A 22,919-nucleotide genomic window follows, 5' to 3' on the forward strand; every position below is an offset into this window, starting at 1 on the left:
TACCTGATAAGTTTATACAAATGTCTTTTGTGTATAGTATAGTAATATGCAAATTAACTCTCAAAACTTGTTTCCGATTAAATTAATTTACTTTACGGCCTACTAGTCTACTAGTCTATTATCATAGCATAATGTCTACGTATAGTGGATCAGTTGAAATTCTGATGTCCCTGTTTCGTTACAATCGGAATTAATTTTGCTTTCAACGAGTAAAATGTACATAACTCTGTGTATAGTGACGGAGATTGACTTAAAAATGGAGTAATGGGTAATAGGTAATAGGGTATGTATGGAATATTTACGTAAGTTCCAGATAAATACTGCATTTATTAATATATTATTATTTATTATAAATCATAATCATCACACAATATTATCTCATTACATGGGTATAGTATTTTAAATAACAGCACAATTTTATGACATTAAAATAATAATAATATTATTATATAATTTGCGTAGGTACATCATAATAATAAATAGTCTACTTATCTACAACGGTTGGGTTAATATAAATAATAAAATATATTATATTAGGTATAGGTATAATAAAATGATAGAATACAACACGTTTGAAAAATAAATAAATAAATAAATATTAATAATAATTATAATAGGTTGATTATGAAATTAAACTAAATGAACGATGGCACAACCTATAAGCTACATTTGAGAATACAACATAAAAATATACTATACTATAATATGACGTATACGAGACCTACCTACGCGTATCCATGTTATACGCGTTTACTCAAATACTAAATTACTAGGTAGGTACAACTATACAAAGCAACTACGCTATTAAGACTACTGATGTTACTGCTATTACATTCTAAGACTACAGCTATACATTTCTTTGTGTTTGTTTATATTTTAAATACATATGAATGATGATATTATATACTATAATATGTATATGTATATATAATATAATATGGTCCGAAACGAAACAAAAAGAGAAAAATATGTTTGAAAAAGTCCTCTTTTTGTTACGTTTCGGTGAATAATAATATATAACTGTGTAAATTAATAATAATTATGATATTTTAATATGTTTATTATATAATATAATATTATAAATAAATAATGATACGCACTGAGCAGCGGCGGTATCGTTGACAAATGCATCTCCCGAATTCAAAAAGAACCTATATTCTACAGTGTTATACAATATAATGTGTGTGTTGCAGTGTACTATAGAGGGTGATGCACCAAAAATGCTCATCCCTATTTTTTACTTAAATAATGATAGTGGGTATTTTTTTAAATTTAGGTATATTTAATTAAAAAGTCGATCGAGTAGTTTCTCAGAAATAATTTACACTAGATGAGGGGGTGCATTAATTTGCAATATAGATGTTTGTGTCTGTATAGGACACTATAAGTAGCACAAATAGCCTTAGAATACATTTAAAAATTAAAAAATCAGAATTTAAATAGTTTTATTATTAAATACAAAATAGTGAGGAAGATGAGCATTCTTGGTGAAATATCCTGTATATTATAATGTCGCGTATATACATAAGAATATATATGTCGAACTCGGGGATCTAAATTTCTTGATGTCATTTTGTCATTTTTCTATTGTGATTGTTTTGCGACATTATAGTTTTTTTTCGGGTGGACGATTTTAACGGTATATGTATATGGGTGCCAGTTGAATAAGACCTTGTCCGTGAGTCGACGCGGAGATTTCGTGGACAACTCCGTATAATGTCCCGAAAAATCGTGTCACGACGAGTGCGATATATATAATATATATAGACACTCAATTGCGCAGAACCTGACCGAGAAGAAGAGACTATATAATATAAGTCTCGGCGGACTATTTAATATATAAGGCTAGGGAGTAACGAGACGGGTGGTTGTTGGACATTGGGTGGGTGTGGATGAAAAGCGAAAAAAGCTAAAAAAAATAGAATAAGATTGAATCCGACAGGAAAGTCTGGACACGTACACACATATAGACACACAAATGGACGTGTAGGTACACACTTAAATACAAACGAAATTCGTTCGGGAGACGATTATTCAACGATCATTGCGCGCGGCGGAGAGTGATAAATTCACCCGGTTGATTGCGTTCAACCGGGTCACATGGCCAACGGTGCCGGATTCACCGTCACTTTTGATCCACCGCTCGCCGCGGACGACGTCTTCCTCGGGTCGTCGTCGATATCGTTGCCGTCTTCATCGTCAGCCGACACCGATTCGCCGTCTTCGTCTTCGTCGTCGGGCGACAGGTCGTTTTTCCTGGAACCCACAGTAAACGACGCGTTAAGTCGGTGTTATACTTAAATTATATAACAATCCCGTGCGGTTCAACACGCGCAGGGCTCTCAGAATTTATTTTTGTTTTTTCAATTTGTATTTCCAATTGTAAAAACCTATTACTGTCATGGGGTTAAGCCACGACAATACTTTCGGGCGTTTGGTTTTTGTACAGTTGTTATACCAGAAGAAATTGACAAATGTTAGTTATACAATTAACCGATTGAACGTAATCAATTTTGTTCCAACCGTTTTCTTATTTTTAGAGTAACCAATAAGACTATTAACAATTTTTCAGTTATTTTTGTTACCTATACCTCGACACCTTTTGTACCTATAAACATTTGTATAATATGCGCCAACGATCGATATGAACGCTTCAAAAACAATAATCAAAAATATTTTATAGGGATGCATTGATTTTCTTGCTGGACACTCATTAGTGCGTGTTTCGTAAGTTATATAAATATAATGGACACAAGAACTTCCTGCCAATTTGGATTCGTGAAAACGCGTTAAGAACTCGACGTCATTGCGCGACGATGATATATATACAATTATTATATTATTATCATATAGATAATATGCTATACTTTGTCGTTTTCTTTAACCACCGACCACTTAAAAATCAAAGATCGGTGACTGAAAGCGGTGCGGAATGATCGTCGGTTTCACTGCATTGTTATACATTTATACGACGTATTATAATAATATTATATTGTTCGGTTTTGGGTACACGTGTTAATAACCGTCAGAGCGGTCCTATGAGAATTAGATACCTATTTACAAACATGCGTGAAAGACTCGATAGACACCGAACAAAACACCTAATAGATGAGATAACGTCGTTGATTATGCATATTATATTGACGACATATTAGGTATTATTAGTGTGTGATGAAGTGGTTTTGAAAGTGAACACGAAGAAGTTATTGTTATTCTTTAGGTATAAAACAGTTGTAGCACGACAATATTACCCACTCGTACATAATAAATAAATTTAACGATATTTTCACTCGATTATTATCAATTAATATAAAGTATATTGTTTTATTGTCTTTAACAGTGTACACAATAATTATTTACGAAAACGATTAGTGAATTGTTTTTTACTTATTATTCATTCATTTTGATATCGTATTATAAGGGAAATATATTATCTGATCAAACTATGTAAGTTATACCTATATGTGTACATAATACAGTGTGGTATATATCGGATAATGTTTCCAAAAACTAAAGGTAACAAAAAGCTCAAGTTAGTACATTAATCGAGGCGTAACGAACTTTTTAAGCCACAGAAGCACCAGTGAGAACCACACATTAATCTAACTCACCCACCCACTAATCCGTATTTTCTAAATAGTATTTTTATTATTTTCGAAAATTAATACCTATTAAATTCTTTAATAAAAAATAATTTAATTTATAACTATGTTAATAATATATCTATAATATATAATACGAGTAGCAATGTTTCCAACTAGTGTAAAGACGTGTCACTTACATCTATCATGTTTTCAGATTTTAATAATTTGATAAATTTATAAATTGTATAATTATTGGAATAATTTAATCTGAATTACTATAGGTTTTTTTAAACAAAACTAATTAATTATTTTTGGCTTTAGATAGAATTGAACGTGTACGTGTTTGTAAAATCACGAACCATTTTATTTTTCAATTAGACAATTATATTTTTGGTAGCCTGAGGTACGTACAGCAGTATTCACTACTCATTATTATCTATATTCATTAGAATAGCATAAATTATTTTTTATCGTTTTATAAAACCAATGATGTTATTAAATTTATATCGTGGTAATATTATTTTCCATTATATTTTATTTTATAATTTACGTCTATATATTGCACAGCGGCCTTTAGCGGCAAAAAATTAGGTTATGGTAATTTTTGGCGTGCATTTTTAAATTATAAACACTGTTAAGTATTTGTCGACGAATTCGTTCGATTTTTGATGTTAATATAATAATAATAATAATAATAATAATAATATAAATTGGTATACATTCCAATAAAAATGCGATCGAAGGACACACGTTATTATTATTATTATATATAGAGGTAGTTGTCACTTTCTCACGCATCATGTGTTGTCATCCGGTGTGATTTTTATAGAAATGCCGCCAATGTGTGAAATTAGTGTATTTTTTTAATTTCGCCATTCAATAGGTGTTCCATTAAACGTGACTGTCAATACTGATTGATAAATGAGGAGACCTTGTTTTATTTTTTCATTTCGGGAATACGTTTTTCTCTCTTTTGTTTGCCAATAACGTTCACCCACGCCTTCGTCCGAAACACTGAATACATTAAACTTTCGACCCCGTCGCCCAGTAAAATTAATCATAAACAATAAGATAACACGATGGTATTACATAATTATCGTGCGCCACTATTATTATAGTCATATTATAGTTAAATATTAAATCTAATATAATGCGTATGCAGTCGTAGAACTTACGAATAGTTATGATTGTTGGTGAACAACGACTTTGGACATTCCTTAAAATAAGGGTAACATTCTTTGCTGTGTTTGCCAACGGTTTCGGCAGTCACGTAGTCCTTCATTAAATCAGCGTACGTCGATCTACTAGCCCTGCAAAATAATTACAGACATTTATGATTATTATGATTATTAGACATAATTTTCCGCGGCATCAACATTTTTAAATTATCGTTCAGTTCTATTTGGTGTATTTCTATACATTACGGGATGACCTAGATATTTAATAACTTGAATGGGGAAAAATACGCAGGATCGTTTACATTTCGTGTTACGAAATCGGCGGAGATCGCAGCCATACATAATAAAATAAATTATTACCGATAGCAGTATTTTACATTTATATGAGACGTAATAGAAACAATTCTAATTTGATTTAGTCGAAATGTATACTATAGTTACAGGTACAGCACGTGATTGTGCGATACAGAAACGTCTTGTAAAACAGTAATGTAATCGGTCGGAAATACGATAAACGACGATGAGGATCGTTTACAGTTTGTGACGGACGACGGTAGCTTGACCGGGTCGAAACGCGATTAAAACGGTGTGCTCTGTGAATTCCTGCGAAATCACGTGGTACGTCATTTGATTGCCATGTCTATATACAACGTATTTAATATATACAATATACATTATATATTATATTATATTCGTAAATAACTATTCCACCGCGATAATATTATCATAATAATAACGTCAAAGTTCTGAACGAAATCAGTCTCAGTGTACAAGAAGTCGTCGATCGGTTTGTGTATAGTATATATATATGTAAATTATATCAGCAATATAATAAACAGAGAAATTCATCAATCATATCATCAGAGCTTAATCTCTTAAACGATGCAATTATTTAAAATCTGATTTTTAAATATATTTTCAAATCATGAAGATTTTTTGTACCTACTAGGCACTTAAGGAGTCTTAAATATGTCTTATGGCAATACAAGCTTTCTTTTTTTAAATAACATTCTACTTTATAAGCACTTAATTAATTAGCAAATACTTTTTTGAAAATGTTCATATATCAAAAAAGAAAATTCAAACGAGTAGTAATTGAATAATTTATTTTGTCTATCTTCTAAGAATAATAGGTCCACAATAATGGGTCTAGAAAATATAAAAGCTATATAACTATTAACCAGAGTATATACAGTACTATTAACTATAAAACTATATATTATGTCAATTTGTACATTTTAGTAATTTATGCATCAAAATGTATAATTTATAATAATAGTCCAAATATAATAAATATATTTATAATAGACTATAGTAGACTCGATTTTATATTTGTGTAAAATCATTTTTAAAGAATTTTATCCTTAATACAAACATTTAAATAACTAAAAAACTTCTCGTTCAAATTTTGTATTTCCATAGGACACTCCTTAAGTTGTACGAAGAATATTAAGTTTCAAAATATGTTATTTAAGTATATTTAAAACTTCTAAAAATCAGAACCTGAATAAATTCATTTGATATTAAATGAAAAATGAGAGCGTGTATGCTTGGAAAATGATCAAGTATATGTTATAATATTAAAATATTTTGCTCGTTCATTGATATAGTTGGTAGAACGTATAATAGTCACAGAGAAATATTCAATTCTCCTACTTCCGATGTACTTACTTAGATAAATAAAAATGCCGAACATTATGACGTAGGTATAAACTATTGTTAATATTATAAAAGTCATTTTGTTGATATTTTGGGTATAGGGTCAAAAGCACTGACATTTTTCTATAGGTGAGAAGTTAAGAATAATGGACTTTTTATAATTAAAAATATTAAAACTACGGAGTAACTGATTCATTGTTTTATATTAAATTTATAAAAAAACTTTTGATTATTTGTTTCGCTCGTGAGAAGAGGGATGGATGATTATCTTCCAAAATCTTTGTGTGTACATCGCCGCGAATACAAGACTAATCGATTTTATTTCATATATTATGTATAATTTATTATAATATATTTTATAGGTAGCTATATGTCACAGATGTCTGTGTACCATTTGCAACGATGGAGCATTTTTCAGATAGATATCTGTTTTTTCTTAACGAGTGATGTTCATAGGGACGGCAATAAATTTTCGTATTCTCTTATTATTTCGACAGCATCCGCCGCGACAAGTGTACATATCTATTAACAAAAACTTTTTTTTTATCCCGATCGATTACACTCTAACCTGTTAAGCTTGCTGGGAGTAATACGAGTTTAAAATATATTAACAGAATATACAATATAACTTAGTGATTTTCAATCGTGTAAAAAAAATCTGTAGGGCAATATTTCATTTCTACTATTTAAATTATTCCTATATATTATAATATGCCTATAATATGCCTAGATGGTTTTTAATTATGTTAATTTTTTAGGTCGATACCGACGTGGGCGCCCCGTGGACTGATTTTAAAATATCTAACCGAGCGTACAACAGGATTGAACAAATCCAGTATGGATATTAAAATTTATCTTATACTTACATTCCTACCTCAAAAAATATTTTAAAATAAAATATTTCATCGCATAAACAAACGGTATTTTATAAGATTTATTTTTTTGAATATTAAAACTGCGAGAATTAATAATATAAAAATGTAAAAAAAAAACAAATTTATTTATTATATTATATTGTGATTTGGTCTTTTGTTTATAATATAATGTGTTTGGCGTTTGCATATGAAAAACAATATTAGATCATGCAAAATAATAATTATATTTTTTTGATTATTAATATTATTATTATTATTATTATTTCTATCATAAACACTTAATAAACAGTGAATTGTTTATATTTAAAATGTTTTTTAATCTGCGTATTTTTATTCTATTTAAATGTTTGGTTGTTCTATACATTAAACAGTACTCAATGTAACTTAATATAATATGGTTAGGTATATATTATTATACTTGAATATTCTCGACTGTTTGATAAAATATTAGGTAATATATTAATAGTTTTCTGTAATTTATTTTGCTATTAAAATACAATATTTGACACACTTATATTATAGTAAGCTCATATTTGCATGTCGTGTTTATGATAGGTATCTCCCATACATTTATATTATCTGTTGTTTATTCCCAGTTTAGTCGTCCGGCTGTGTGCGCGCGGATGACATTTCCGGTTTGGCATATGGCGCAGAATGCATAGCGATTGAAAAATACGGTTATTAAAAAAGAACTTGGCTTACATTTAATGCAATGACCCAATGCCTTCTGTTGGTTGTACAAAGTCGTATCCCCCTCATTTAATAGTCCGTGTCGTTTTTTTTACGTTTAGTTGGAAAGTTGTTTTTATCAAAACACGTTAACAGCTTTTTCCATTGGTATTATTACCTCTACATGTCATTATGAATGAGTGTTATAAATTATAACTATTATTATAACTTATAATATTAAATCAATGGTAAATAATTATGATAATATAGTATCGTATATATATATATGTATTATAATATATACCGTTGATGGCAAACATATTTGGCAAAATATTTTTATTTCAATATTTAATCTTACATTTAATAAAACAAAAAAAAAAAAATAGTGAAATAAGTTCTTTATTATTTCTAAAAAATAATGTTTCAAATTATAAAAGCTTGGGACTATTTTCATACATAATATTATATGCCTTGAAAATAGTGGCTCATTCCAAATAATCTCAATATTCACGTTAACATAAATAATATTTTAAGTAAAAATGTATTTGCCATAGTGTATTATTATTTTAAATCAAAATAACGAAATAATACATTGATGGATGAAGCTAAGATGTTGTTTGTGTTTCATTAAAACATTTAATATTAAAAATTATAATGCATTTTTTTTAAATTCTGTATCTTATTGAGAAAAAAATTTCTATAATTACATATGAACATATTATTGGAATGTGTATTTTTTAAATTTTGATTACAATATTTTGGCACGTGATTTAATAAAGGTTCACCAATTCTGGTAAATTATACACTATTATATATGGCATAAGAAAGTATATATGAGACTATGAGAGGAAATCGTTACAGAGGTTCGACATGTATGGTTTGTGTGTAATGGTATTTCAATGATCACGGAGAGCAAATCGTAAATAATATTTTAAAGAGTGGTTCTCGTCTTTTCATATATTTTTTTGACTGTAATATTATCCAAGTATTTTTCCACGTGGCCACCCATAGTGCTGTAAGTACGATCTCATATAAATCACAACGAATCGCGAATTCATTCTTAATCGTTTGTTTTCAATTTTATAAACGTCGTGCATAAGTATACTGTATATACATAATATTATATTCAATATATTTGATATTTGTATATCATTGTTGAAGTACTTACGTGAGGAATAGCTGAAGAAATTCACCGATGAAACCAAATTTGTGTATGGACTTATGCCCGTGAACTTCACATATGGCTCGGAGCAGACATGCTTTGCCGTCCATCCCGAAGTTCGTTAACAGGTCTTCGACGACGGTGAACAGCAGAGCTCTGTAAAGACATATTAGTATATTCTATAATGTATACTACAAAGAGGAATACAATATTGTAAGAGAAGTCTTATTTTATTTTATTTTTAATTTTTGAATCTGTTAACGTCATGATGACGCATATATCACTATAAAATATTGTACGTGTGTGCGCATTGCTTAATGATAATACGTATTCGAATTTTCAACGAAAACCGCGATGACTATCATCGCTAACAAAAGTTCTACTAACGAGGATAAATATAAAAATCACCAATGACTACGTTACTCAGTGTTTTTACATACACACACACACACACACACACACGTCATCGTCGTCATAATAATAATTATCGTAGGTACGACATAGTATAATATGTTATTATACCTAATATTATACTTATAATTATTTATTTCCGGTGAAGCGCCGAGGCTTGTAAAGGTTTGGATTATTCCATTTTATATTGACCGCTCCTCATTTATCGCGGCACAGACTTCCCTAACCCTCTTTATCTATTTGCATTAGTCAACGGTCAACGGTAAACGGGTCTTGTTTTACTTTTATAACTATTTCATTGTTGCAGGCTGCCAAAACCTGTCTTCGCGGTGCACATGAACTTGGACTAAGCTGGTTGCTTCGCGTAACCACCACTAAAACGATTTCTGGACGGAATATTAATACGGCAATTATTCATTATAACAGATACGATCTATAAATACATACATATTATAATTTATGCATGCATATGATATGAGTAATGTCGGTCAAATAAAACGTATTCCGTCGCGAAATACACGATCGTGAGAAACGCAGATGAGACGGGCACAGTGATGGATTATGAAAAAAATTCGGTCCTCAAATTTGGTTCGTTTTGAATATATTTAGTTAATTAATGCATCACGAAAGTTTATTTTGAATTTTTATAAAACATGTGTCTCCTGGAATGCCTCTAATTATTAATCATAATAAATAACCGTCTGCTGCCCGTGACTCACGAAGAAAAACCCCAATATCTCGCCGGCATAATCTGCCACTGGGTGTGCATATATTAAAATACAACATCACCTATTATCGAAAAAATACGTTTTATTAAGTATATTATAATATTATAATATTTATTTAAATATATAATATTATATACTTATCAATGTAAGTATTATGTACGCGGTGATATTCATACAATATAGGGATCACGAAGCTAAGCCAACAACTAGTCGGCCGCCTGGATATTGGGATGTTCTCAAAATGGTCTGGTTTAATATCTTTTATTTATATTTATTTTTAAATAATTGCCGCCTTGATAAATATCGATATTATTTGAAAAGTTTGATGTTATATGTATAATATCGTACCCGTTATCGCAGTAATAATACACTACGTCCGCTATATAGCTCATCATCGGTTGTCGGTTTATCTGCGGCTGTCGCGTCGGCTCACCGTCCCAGTCACCATACAATATATGGGTGTAGCGCATACAATATCTTAGATCTATGTAAATATAGGTTTATAGGTTTATGGTATAGATTTTTTTTTACTACTAATATGCAGTGACCATACGTTCTTCATTAAAAACTGTATTATGCTATTATGTTACTAGTTTATTACTATGCTTTCGTATTTTTTTCTGACGTTTGAAAAAAATAAAAATTATTACTATTAAAACTATATATTTATAAAAAATATAAAACACATATTTTTCGTATTTCATACTACGTTAGTATATATCACGGTAATGATGTTCTGGGGCTAGGGGTGTGTCATAGCATGAATTGTACGATGAAATTTACAACCGACAAATGGTACCTGTTTATGATTTATGGAATCATACAAATAAAGCGTTTTACGGTAAGGGCAGAAAAACATATTTTTTAGTCATAGCAATATTGATAAAGGTCATGGAAAAAAATCAGAAAAGTAAAGTTTGAAACTCCTATTCTTGAGTTTCAAAAACGAAAAAAACGCCATTATTAATATTATTAGGTATATTTGTGTATATTATATTATGTCTTGTGGATGAAATAGTTTGATATCTTTAAATATCTTAAAACGTAAATAATCAAAATAATTCTTAAATCATGTAAACATGATGTCATTTGATTTTATTATCCATTTAAAAGTTAAGTGTTTTATTTATTGTTCAGAATTAGTTGTATGTATTTGTATTATATATACGACTCTAATATCTTTCTTACGAAATAATATTTTACCCTTAATAGTCGCTTTCATATCTTTAAATCTTATATTGTTAACAATAAGCTGTATGTTTGTTTACAACTGAAGTGTCTAATCAAAGTTTCAAGGAATTATAAATTATAATATTTATATTAAAAGAATCGATAAAACTCGGCATATACCTCTATTTGAGATTTAATATTAATTATCTGACATACATAATCAAATAATTGTATTTTTTAATTATTTATAAAAAAAGTTTTAACATTTACAATTTTTTTTTTTGCAAATACACTTTTATTTATTGATACGAGTTGAAAAGATTAATGTTATATTTAAACTCATAAATAACTTGGTCGTATTTCTTTTTATAACTCTGTAAGTTTCTCGATTTTAGGGGTTGATGCGCATATTCCGTAGCGATTAACTGATGCTATTTGAATGTAAATTACAACAAGTGATAAGAAATTGTTTACTGGTGCAAATACGGCTGTTAACAGCTCTAACATAAATCTACAAATCTCGCGTTTTACAGTATATAGTTGATAGTTGTGTTCTGAGATACAATCAAGTTTGTGGTGTATATTTGCTATTTTTCAAGTTAAATTTACAAGCCATGTTTTAAGTTTAGATAACAATAAATATCGCTTGTAAAATTCAAGTATGGCATTTGTTGGTATAAAATTTAAATAAATAAAACATATTGAAATTAGGAATCTATTATAGGTATGTTTATATACGAAGTTATTTGTAAACGGTAGTTCTGTTCTAGCGATTTTTTTTGTATTGGCAAGAAATATATATTTATATATTTCATACTTAATATTAATTATGTCATCAATATTATTTAACTATTTCAGTAATTTAAATTTTAATAGATACACATATAAATTGTTTATTTTGGTATATAAAGCTACAAAAGTATACTAATACTAGTTAATATATAAGTATAAATAAAAATGATAAATTCTATAAAAAAATAGCTACCTATAGTAAATAATAAACAATTAAATCAAATATTTTGAATAAAGTTTAGTCTATTTCATTTATTTTAAACTAAATATATTTAGGATTATAGAATAAAAAAAATTTCTGGTATGAAGCTATTTATTTGTTTGTAAAGTTATTCTCGCGAACACATTTATGTTTGACTAAAAGCAATATAATAACATTGATGTGTGCTAAAATAAAACATATTATTTATTCGTAACTTATTAACATATCTGTTTGTATTTAATGTTTCCCATAACTAATAATATGGCAATAACTATAATATTATTTGATATTTAGTTGAGAAATAATGTTGGAATGATTGTAATAATTTACGAGTTACGAACACGCGAATAAAACCGGAACATAATATATGTCAACTTATTTTGGTTAGAATCACCTCCGGCGTTCTTCTGAATTATTATTCAAAGGTTATTTATATATGTTAGTTTATGTATGGTTTACCTTTCACCTCCTTGGAAATACGAGTGTATTGGTTTGGGTAACGTTGGAACAGATCTAGTGGATCTGCGGCCGTCCATAAGTTGAGACACATAGTCGGCAAGTACTGAGCCCATTTGCCTGCCCATGCTTCTGGCTAATATTGGCGGAAAGGCACCAAACGGATTCTGATTATCAGTCAGTCCCAAGCCATCGAAGTCGACTAAGTAACATTAAAAAAAATAAAAATAATAAATACATATTTTGCAATTAATATAAATCAGGTTCTCATATTCATAAGGAATTTGATTATATCTGTTATTTATTATTATTGTACGACCAGACGTACTCGTACATATCATGATGTGAGGGCAATAAAAACACATTTTACTTTTTTTGGATCGTAAAATATGTTATCGCTCTAAATATTATGGTTGTTCAAATCCAAGAATTTTTACTAACTTTTAAAAGTTTTTAAATATCCATAACTGCAGATATCTTAAACTGTCGGTTGGTTTATTACAGTTATCACGTGCGTATATTTGAGTGACAATTTAACGATAAATGTATCTAACAAAATATTGACCTACAAAATATAGCGTGTGTCGCTTAAAAAGATTTTATTAGTCTCCTAATGTTCCTACTACCTATATAATATAATATACTGCAATATAAGTCTCGCCGGGCCACCGAATTAAGCCCAAAAGTAAATACACGGAAGTCATTATATTGTACCTACCCGTTTAATTGCCATTACTTTTGTAGGCGATAATAAATCGAGACCGTAAAAAGTAAAAACCAATTTTTGATGTAAACAGCTAAGTAACAGGTCTCAGATTATTATCGTTAATCTAAACACGTAAATTGTAAAGTCTGTTTGGCTTAATTGGACAAAGACATATTGTGTGACATCAGATACCTATCATCAGTACAATTTTAGTAGTGGTCAGTTTGTATATATTATATTATAGAGGGGAAGGGAGGAATACTGAATCTAACACGATTTTGGTTTTAATTTTTTGTATTTTCAGAGGTGTATTTTTTTTTTTTGAGAAGAATTCAAAATATTTTAAGTATAAAACGAAATGATTATCTACCTATATATATATATATATATATATATACAATTAGAAAGATATCTTTGTGTTATCAATATGAATAATCAGATAGTTGAAGTGCATTCGTTTGTAATAAACCACACGCGCTGACTGTCTAACGTTTCGGTGAGCACATAATATTATTATCTATATATTATTCAAATAAAACATTTCGTAATTTATATTAATTTTATAATATATAAGATCATTCTCGTGCTTTATGAATAATTAAATATCAAGTTTTCAAATTGTGCTTAAATGTTTTTAAAGGAAAATGTAAGCATTTCCAAGAAGTTTTGGATTACATTACGTACTTATTTCTATGTTTGTATTTATTATAAGAAACCCTTGTAATTCAAATTAGGTAAGAGCACTCATCAGTATAACATTTTCTAGTACGTCTATTATATTGTATGTAGACAGTAACTTAGTACTAGTAAGTACCTACTTATATAATAAGGAATTCATAATTTTGGATTATTCACGTAAATTAAACCTATCAGTATGTTTTTTAAAACACAATCATTCAAAAGTCAGTACTAATAATTATAATTGGTATACTCAATCGGACAAAAGTGATGGATTCTTTTTTTTTATTCTGCCAATAAAACGACTTTATTTAAATATTATAATATTCGTTACATATAATACCAACTCGGTGGTCTTTGTGAATATGGTAAATAAATTTTAAAAATCGAATAAATGTAACCAAAGAATAAAATAGATGCTGATAGGGAAAAAGTTAAAAAAAATTTTGGAAAAAATGATTTACCGTACGCATTTTAAAAGAGTAAATTGTACACGTTCTGTATATAAATTCATTATTTTCTTTGTTTTTAATTAAACATTGTGTGTAAACATGACTAACGGTTTTTCCTTGTTGTGTATAATGATGTATAATAATATGTACATTATGAAGAGAAACATAGAAAAAATGTAAATAAATATAAAACGATGTACCTTCTATATATAATGTGATATGTATACGATTAGTAATAGTACAACACATAGGTGGTATGTAATTTGCATAAAATATGACAAAAAAAAGCTTTTACGTACATTATATAAAATGTACTATACTACTATGTTCAAAAATGAAAAGGTAATATTAACAACTGATAACAAATTATAGTATTTATGTAATTATTTGCTCCAGATTAAATTTTAAAATATTACCAAAATTACGAACTCGTAGACTATTTCTTTGATTTTATTTAAATTTATTTAAAACACAAAGATAAAATATCATTGTAATTCACTGGAAAATTGAGATTGATGTGAAATATATTAATGGTTTTATATAATAAATGTTATTATTTTATTACTTACAGAGTTTAAGTTGTCTTTAAAAAGTTATTTTTTTTTTTTTTACTAACAATAAAAAAATAAATATTTTAATAAATTAATTATTTAAATTAAACGAATTATTATTAATTATATATATTACATATACATTTTTTTATATATTGTATTTTTTTTAAACTAAATTTTATAAATATTAAAATATAATAATAGTATTAAATTATTTTTGTATTTATAATCTTGCATAACAATTTATAGATTTACAGCCCGTCATCTACTAGATAATCTATAACACTGTAATTTTTAGTAATTTTGTAAATTATCGTTTTAGCCCTATAAAAATGTAATAAATTATCATTTTAGAAGTTAAGAAAATATATTTATTAAAATATACTTAACCCATATGTGTGACGTAAATTATATTTTTTCAAATTATATATAACGTTATAACGTATATTTTATTTTGCTTATTGCGTAAAATTGAAATAAAAGGTCGGATCATAATATATTTAATTATTTATAATAGTCCAAGAACATTTTGTGTTCATTGGTGGATTTAAGGTTGGTAGTATGTGAATTAAGCAAACCACTAACAGGGCTTTCTCTTATAATTGAACTCAAGGATTTGATTTTAGTAATAAGAAGGCGATGTCGTCGTAACTGAGTATTATACTTAAAATTAAAATTTTAATCTAAATTATAACGAGGATGGTGAATGAATAATATAAAGATTAATAAATATATTGATGGATGAATATTATGACACTAACTTGTAAACGGCAAGCTGATACTCATGTTGGACAGGAACCCGTCTGGCGGGTACCTGACGAACGGTAGGGACAGCGATGGCGTTATCGTAAGTCTGGTACCGGGTGGCAGGGCCAGGCGACCATCCGTAGTGATCCACAGTAGACGTTTCTGCCGTGAATGAGGCGTGTTCTTCTCTTCAGACTTACCATTATAATTGTTTGTGTCATCTGCGCCGGTGACATTGTTCTCAAACCACATCAACAGTAACAACGCGGTCCACAGAGACGATTTCCCAAAGTATATCATTCCTAAAACAAAAATGAAAAAATGTACATACAGTCGACAGTAATTATTATATATAAAGGAGAAATGAATTATGTAAAACCAACAGATTTTTGTTAGTGTTTCAGGTACGATAAGAGTCAACAACATGTACGTACATTAAATTTTGTAAAAATTTTCTTAAGTCCTAAATTGGCTATTCAAAAATATCTATTGATAATTCGTGTCATATCATAATATAGGTATATGTATAGTATATACACACAAATACATAATTGATAATATTATTTTATCATTCCATTATTTCATCATTTCCATATGACCACGCAGTGTAATATTGTGATAAATCATAAATCGAAAAATTATGATTGTTTCCTTTTAACAAACGTGTTTTTTGCGATACTTTCAGAGACTTCTTTTATACGTCTATGCACAGATTCAAGGCATATTGTAATATTATTTATGTATACTCGGTATTTGTTCGAGACAGTCTAGACGATAAATCTTTAATCTATGGTTAGCGAATACATTTTGAGTGTAGCGTGTTTTTTTAAACACATTTTTAATTATTTATTACATATTATTGTTTATTTCCTATGTAGCCTGCGAGATTATAATTTTTAGGTTTTAGATGATAGATGTATAAAATATGTATCCGTTTAACTAGCTTAAATGGATTTAAACGCACGATTAATCATGGAGTAATTAATTTTGAAATTCAACCGTTGTAAATAATTGACAAAGATAGATTAGATTGAGACGAGCCTAAGAAAACTAATAATTCGTGAGTATGTGTTGCAGCAGTGGACGCGCCAATGATACACGCTCAAGATAAATTATATTATATGACTGGTACACAAAAATCCCTGCAACAATATATGAAACGATGTGAAAACGAAAAAAAAAATCCACGCGTGTTTTACAATTTAAAATTTCAATTTATAATCAACCCCTCTTTATTGTTCAGTATATATTATAATATTATGTATTTAAATAAAATTGATTTAAATTCGGACAATATCATAATATATAAGTTGGGTATCTACTATCTACTTTATTTTTTTATATCTTGATTTATTTAACATAGTTGTATTAAACTAGCTATACTAGCTTATTATTCTGTTATCAAAATCTGTAAAAATTTTGCCGGGTGCGTCTCGAAATTAACCCTTTTTAATGTTCCGAGTGCGCCTCAAGAAAATAAAGTCATATTTTAAGCATAGCCATAGCGTCCCAGTTCATTTTGAGGTATCCAATTATTATCGAAGTAATTTTAAAATTTCCCCACCATTTCCAGTGCTTCACAATTATTGCTGTAAAAAATAAGTACCTATAAAGTATTATATAGTTGTAGATTTGAACGGACATGGACCAATTGCGCTAAAACAAAGTTTTTCAATTGCGTTTGTATTCAAATTTACCCACTTTCAGGTATGAAAATATTGTTGTCCGATCTAATTCCATCAACATCAACATAAACATTCCAAGCACTAAAATGCTGATACTAAAACTTATTTATCAATCAATTGATTACTGCGGTTAAAGTGACTAGTTATAATACATTTTATAAGAAGTATCGGGAATTTTATGAAACGTTATTATTATTACGCAAGTAAAGTAACTTATTGAATTTGAAGAAAAAAATTATTTATTTATATTATATTATATATCAACACTCGTCAAATAATTGGTTAGTGTATACATTTATTATATAATTATAACTAACTAATAAGTTTTCTCTAGGTATTGTAAAATGTTTTGAGCGCAATTGGTAAACTGCCATTTGAACCACCATATTCGATCGTCAAACCTGTATCTCGAAAGATTTATTCGATTATTTTATCTTAAATAAATACCTATAGCTGTGGACCGAGGACGCACTCGGGACACCCCCCAAAAAATAATCATTATATTAGAATTGAAAGTATTTTAGTTAGATTTATCTCAAACTTTTGGCTGAATACTTTGTGGAACACTTGAACGTGACGAATCACTACCTAATAAATGTGATGCTGCAGTATAAATATTTTTTAATGGTAAATTTTCAACTTGTATTCCTACCTATAGTGTTCTTGTTACTTAAATTTAAATGTTCTGATATCTATAAGTATGCATTCGGAATGATAAATACGTAGTTCGTAGTGACCTATTAATTAAAATAAATTACGTTTCATATTAATATTTAATCTATGAAACATATTGTGTTTTGTTTTAAATTACCACTATACAATTTATATAGTTTTGTAAATAATTACCACATATATATATTTTAAAATCTAATGACCAGAATATCCATACCTATAATATAGGTAGGTGTATAAAATACTAAAGACATAGGTCTGATTTAAAATGATTTTGTAAATTCATTAAATTATATTGAGAGTTACATCTTATAATAGCATACTAACCAAGATTATAATATGGTAAGTATTATGTCTGCATTTGCATATTTGTATATGTTACGTCTTACGTGTCAGTGTGTCACTATAACTGGTTTTGAATTATTTCTAGTGATTTTCAACATATTATGTATTTTATATCACTAATGAATAAGTTATGTATTTTAAATGTAATATATTTTCATAATAAATATGCTGTCCAAAATTAATTATAGTTGTATTACCGTTACAGCAGCTATACCACGTATAGATAATACCATCTCCGAAATCCTCAAAAATCAAAATGGAGTTAAAAGGTTGACATTTTTATAGACATTATACCTAGTTTATTATCCAGATCAGATTTTGTAAATTTTCTCCGGTAACTTTATAACCTGGATTTAAAATAAGTACTTCTTTAGGCCTAAGCACTATACATAATACAGTATGATAAGTATGAGTATTTTTTTTTATACTATATAGTAAACTCAAAACTGGAAAACCATAAATCTTTTACTATTCTAATTTTTGGTGTGAGATGTTTTTTTTTTTATAGGCCTCAGAGAAAGTTAATAAATTAAAAATACTCAATCTACTCAAGAATATAAAAAAAACCTACATTCTTTTAAAGATTTCATCATGGAAATTAAAAATTTTGTAAGCTGTGATAATATATAAATCTCCAGGCGACTGACGGCTACGGTAGTCCTCGTGTAGTGGGTTCAAAATTAAAACGTTAAACGTTAATTACGGGCCTAGGATTTAGGGTGTACGACGTATATGGGCAAGACACGTTTTTGATGTAAATCAAAACGTTTTTTTTATATGTATACTTACAACACATTTGGGTAACAATATAATACACATATAGGTACAGTCGGTACAGACATCACGTTTGGCTGTTCGTATGTAGACCTAGTCGCTGCGGTCACCGCAGAGGCTATCTGTACACGGTACCCGTGATTACGAATACATAATATTTTAATACGTGACTATTTAATTGTATATTATTATTATTATTATTGCTATTGCACGTGTGTAAACCATTATGGTTTGGGTATAACGAGAATAGTAGTCTCGTCCTCCAAAGACATTACACCCCGTTTGTATACGAACGAATGACCGTGTACATCCCTCGGTTTAATGCGTATATTGTTTATAAAGCAAAAAGAACCGCAGGGTAGTTGTTTAAAATATTAAAAGCATTAAAGCAATGTGGGAATTCCTTGCGATAGGAACTAAGGAGAAAAAACAATTAAGATCGAACATTTTCTGACAGTGATTCATTTGTACCTACTTAGTATATTATATTCTGATGATAGATATCGAAGTATTGTAGCAGTCGGTTTGATAAAATCAAAATCGAGTTTACCAGTAAAAATAGTATTATTATAGTTAATTCTTAAAACATATAATGTTTTTATCTCGGCCAATTATCGAGACTTAGGTATGTGAACGTGGGTGCGCTGTTACCGAGAACGTTATTATTATCGTTTTTCGAATGGAATATGTTAAAAAAATATACCTCTTCAAAAATAATAATATCGACGATGTAACGAAAAAATATTGACACATATTATTATTATTTTATATACATTAGTTTCTAAGAATTTTGAATGCTATAATATTAAATCGAATCTAGTGGAAACGACCCTATAAGCTGCGAAATGCAATTTCAAATAACTCGCCGAGAATAAGATCGTCTAGTTGGCCTCTCCACCGATACATCATGTAAGTTGTAATCTGTATACTTATCACGATGAAAAACAGTACGGTGGACATATATACGGATATATTTGAAACGAAAGAAAAAGGTAAGTTATTTGAAAATTCTTGTCGTCGTCAGAAGTATTTTTTTCCAAACGTTTCGTGCAATGCACATAATATGTATAATGTCGTTATATATTTTGGTATAATATGTCGTCTACATCGATTTTCTAACACTGCGACGTGATGCGTTGTTCCTTCCCAAGGGATACGATGATCGCTGTCATACCGTCGGTGTAATGTATAATATATAGATCCCCTCGTCTGCGGTGTGACTTCTGCAACATTTTGGTCCGAAACCGAAATTAGTAGACTCACTTTACGGACTCGTGACAGGCAGGTAAACCATTATACAAGAAATCATAGTGAAAGATTTTTTCCTAATGTTTTTAGACACCTAAGTGTTTTTAGTTACTGTGTTGAGGTCTTCGATTCCTATTTACTAGCGTCCGTATAAGTAAATATTATTACAATTTAAATTAATTATATCCATCGTACTATGCGTTAATTTCGTTTAATACCAGTGCCTTATTATTATATATAGTTGATTCACCAAACATGTTTATTCGCACAGTATTTTATTTCTTAATGATTAATGAATTTAATAAAATCCTGATTTTAGGAATTTTTAAAAATACCTAATAAAGACCGTATTTTAAAATATTTAAGGTTTTTCGTACTATTTGAGGAGAGTCTCGTGGTGATATAAACTTCTATTTTTCAAATTAAAACCCTCCATTTTCTATTGTAAATTACATAGTGTATAATATTTTTTAAATATATTGATGTGCTTACTTAATTCTAAAATTCACACGAGTAGTTTTTAGTTAAATAGATTCAAATATATATATATAAAATATTTATAATATCTGACTAATTGACCGTTTATATAAATTATAAATATTAATGAATTAATACTAAAATTTTCAAATTACTATTGTCCCCATATCTTTCCAATTTAATATTATGTACCGATTATCCTTAGTACAAGTTGAATAACTCAGAACTATTCGTTTGAATTTTGATCGTGTAACGTAAAAATGTTCCAATAAACGATTTATATAGTAAGAAAGAGTGATCGTACTTGATAAACAAAATTTTGTATTTGTGATATACACTCCTTAATTAATATAAAAAACCTTTAGAAATTTAAAATACGGTCTCCGAGTATATTTAAAAATTGTAAAGATTGGATTTTGAATGATTGTGCTGTTGAAACGGGGGTGAGCATGCTTAGTGAATCACTCTGTATAATATTAAGTTTAACACTTTAGTCACATAATCATATCAGTAGTATAGTAATAACGATATTGTCAAATCTGTAACAAACCGGTCGTGTAACCATTGTAAGCGCGTGCGGTAGGTAAAAGACTATTCACTTTCCACACGCGTACACATTGTCAGAGCGAATGTGTCGACTATAAAAAGAGTAAAAAATAAAATAAAACCTTCGGTAGGCATTTACCGTAGATACGTCACGATAATAATAATAACGATTCGAGCCTCCGTATCGTCGGACGAGAACGGACTCGGTTATATTATTGTTATTATATTATTATTATATAGTAGTATGGCAGGTATTATAGAGCCAGCGGCGGAAAATAATATTATTAGGTACCTATAATACCTATACATATATTATATATATTATTTAGGCGGTGGCGCACCGACGGCCGGCCAGCCACGTGCTCTTGCATTCATAGTGGTCTTCGGACATGGGCGTGCGGAGGAGGACTCCTGCAGGACAACCGAGTAGGTTACCATTGTGACGTGTTCGGTGCCAGCGCGTAAAATATTATTATTACTATTATTAATACTACATCATCATCATTATCATCATCATCATCATCGTCGTCGTCGTCGTCGTCGTTATTATTATTATTATTATCATCATTATCGTATAGTTGTACACGGCCCGTGCTGTGGCGCGCGTGTGCACGCCGAAATGTCGTCGACGAAATAACCATTGTGGATGACACGCGGAACGGAATGTATTATTTTTTTTTTTTATTTATTTCCACCCACCCATCATCGAACCTATACATCGCAATATTATATTATTATAAATCGTGTCAAGACTACGGCGATCATAATATTATACGCTTCATATTACTAGGTATACTAAGATGATAATATTATGTGAAGTGTTGTTGTAGTTGTTGTTGTTATTGGGTAGTTATTATATGGAGACTGCAACGCGACAGAAGTCTGCTACCACTGTAGTAGTATAGTACGACGATGATAACAGTAATTATGCGTACTGCGAGTGTGTTTCGTTGATACTTACGATCGAGCCAATAACCATAATATTTTAATACGTTATAATAATATAGAATCATAATTATTATGTTGCCACATGTAATATTATAACGTAATATTCTGTGGTTAAAGTGGCACGAAACGGCAAAGGGTACCTATATTGCTGCGATCTCTATAATATTTTCAGCATCCCCAACGTGTAAACACTATAAAGACCGA

At 29.1% G+C, this 22,919-nt stretch overlaps 1 protein-coding gene across 2 annotated transcripts in view; it reads right to left on the bottom strand.

The window, feature by feature from the left end:
• Positions 1-388: 388 nt before the first annotated feature.
• The window catches only part of LOC113549320, a 40,754-nt gene continuing 18,223 nt past the window's right edge, over positions 389-22,919 (bottom strand). The window contains exons 4-8 of one of the 2 annotated variants that reach the window (XM_026950569.2): positions 16,035-16,322; positions 12,890-13,088; positions 9,134-9,283; positions 4,760-4,894; positions 389-2,256 (exon numbers count right to left, since the gene is read on the bottom strand). In XM_026950569.2, coding sequence (XP_026806370.1) covers positions 2,097-2,256; positions 4,760-4,894; positions 9,134-9,283; positions 12,890-13,088; positions 16,035-16,320 — 930 coding nt within the window. In that variant the 5' untranslated portion in view covers positions 16,321-16,322 and the 3' untranslated portion in view covers positions 389-2,096. The remainder of the gene's footprint in view (positions 2,257-4,759; positions 4,895-9,133; positions 9,284-12,889; positions 13,089-16,034; positions 16,323-22,919) is intronic. The other variant, XM_026950568.2, reaches the window with a different exon arrangement.

This window comes from Rhopalosiphum maidis, chromosome 1 (assembly GCF_003676215.2).
Source record: "Rhopalosiphum maidis isolate BTI-1 chromosome 1, ASM367621v3, whole genome shotgun sequence".
NCBI lineage: Eukaryota > Metazoa > Arthropoda > Insecta > Hemiptera > Aphididae > Rhopalosiphum > Rhopalosiphum maidis.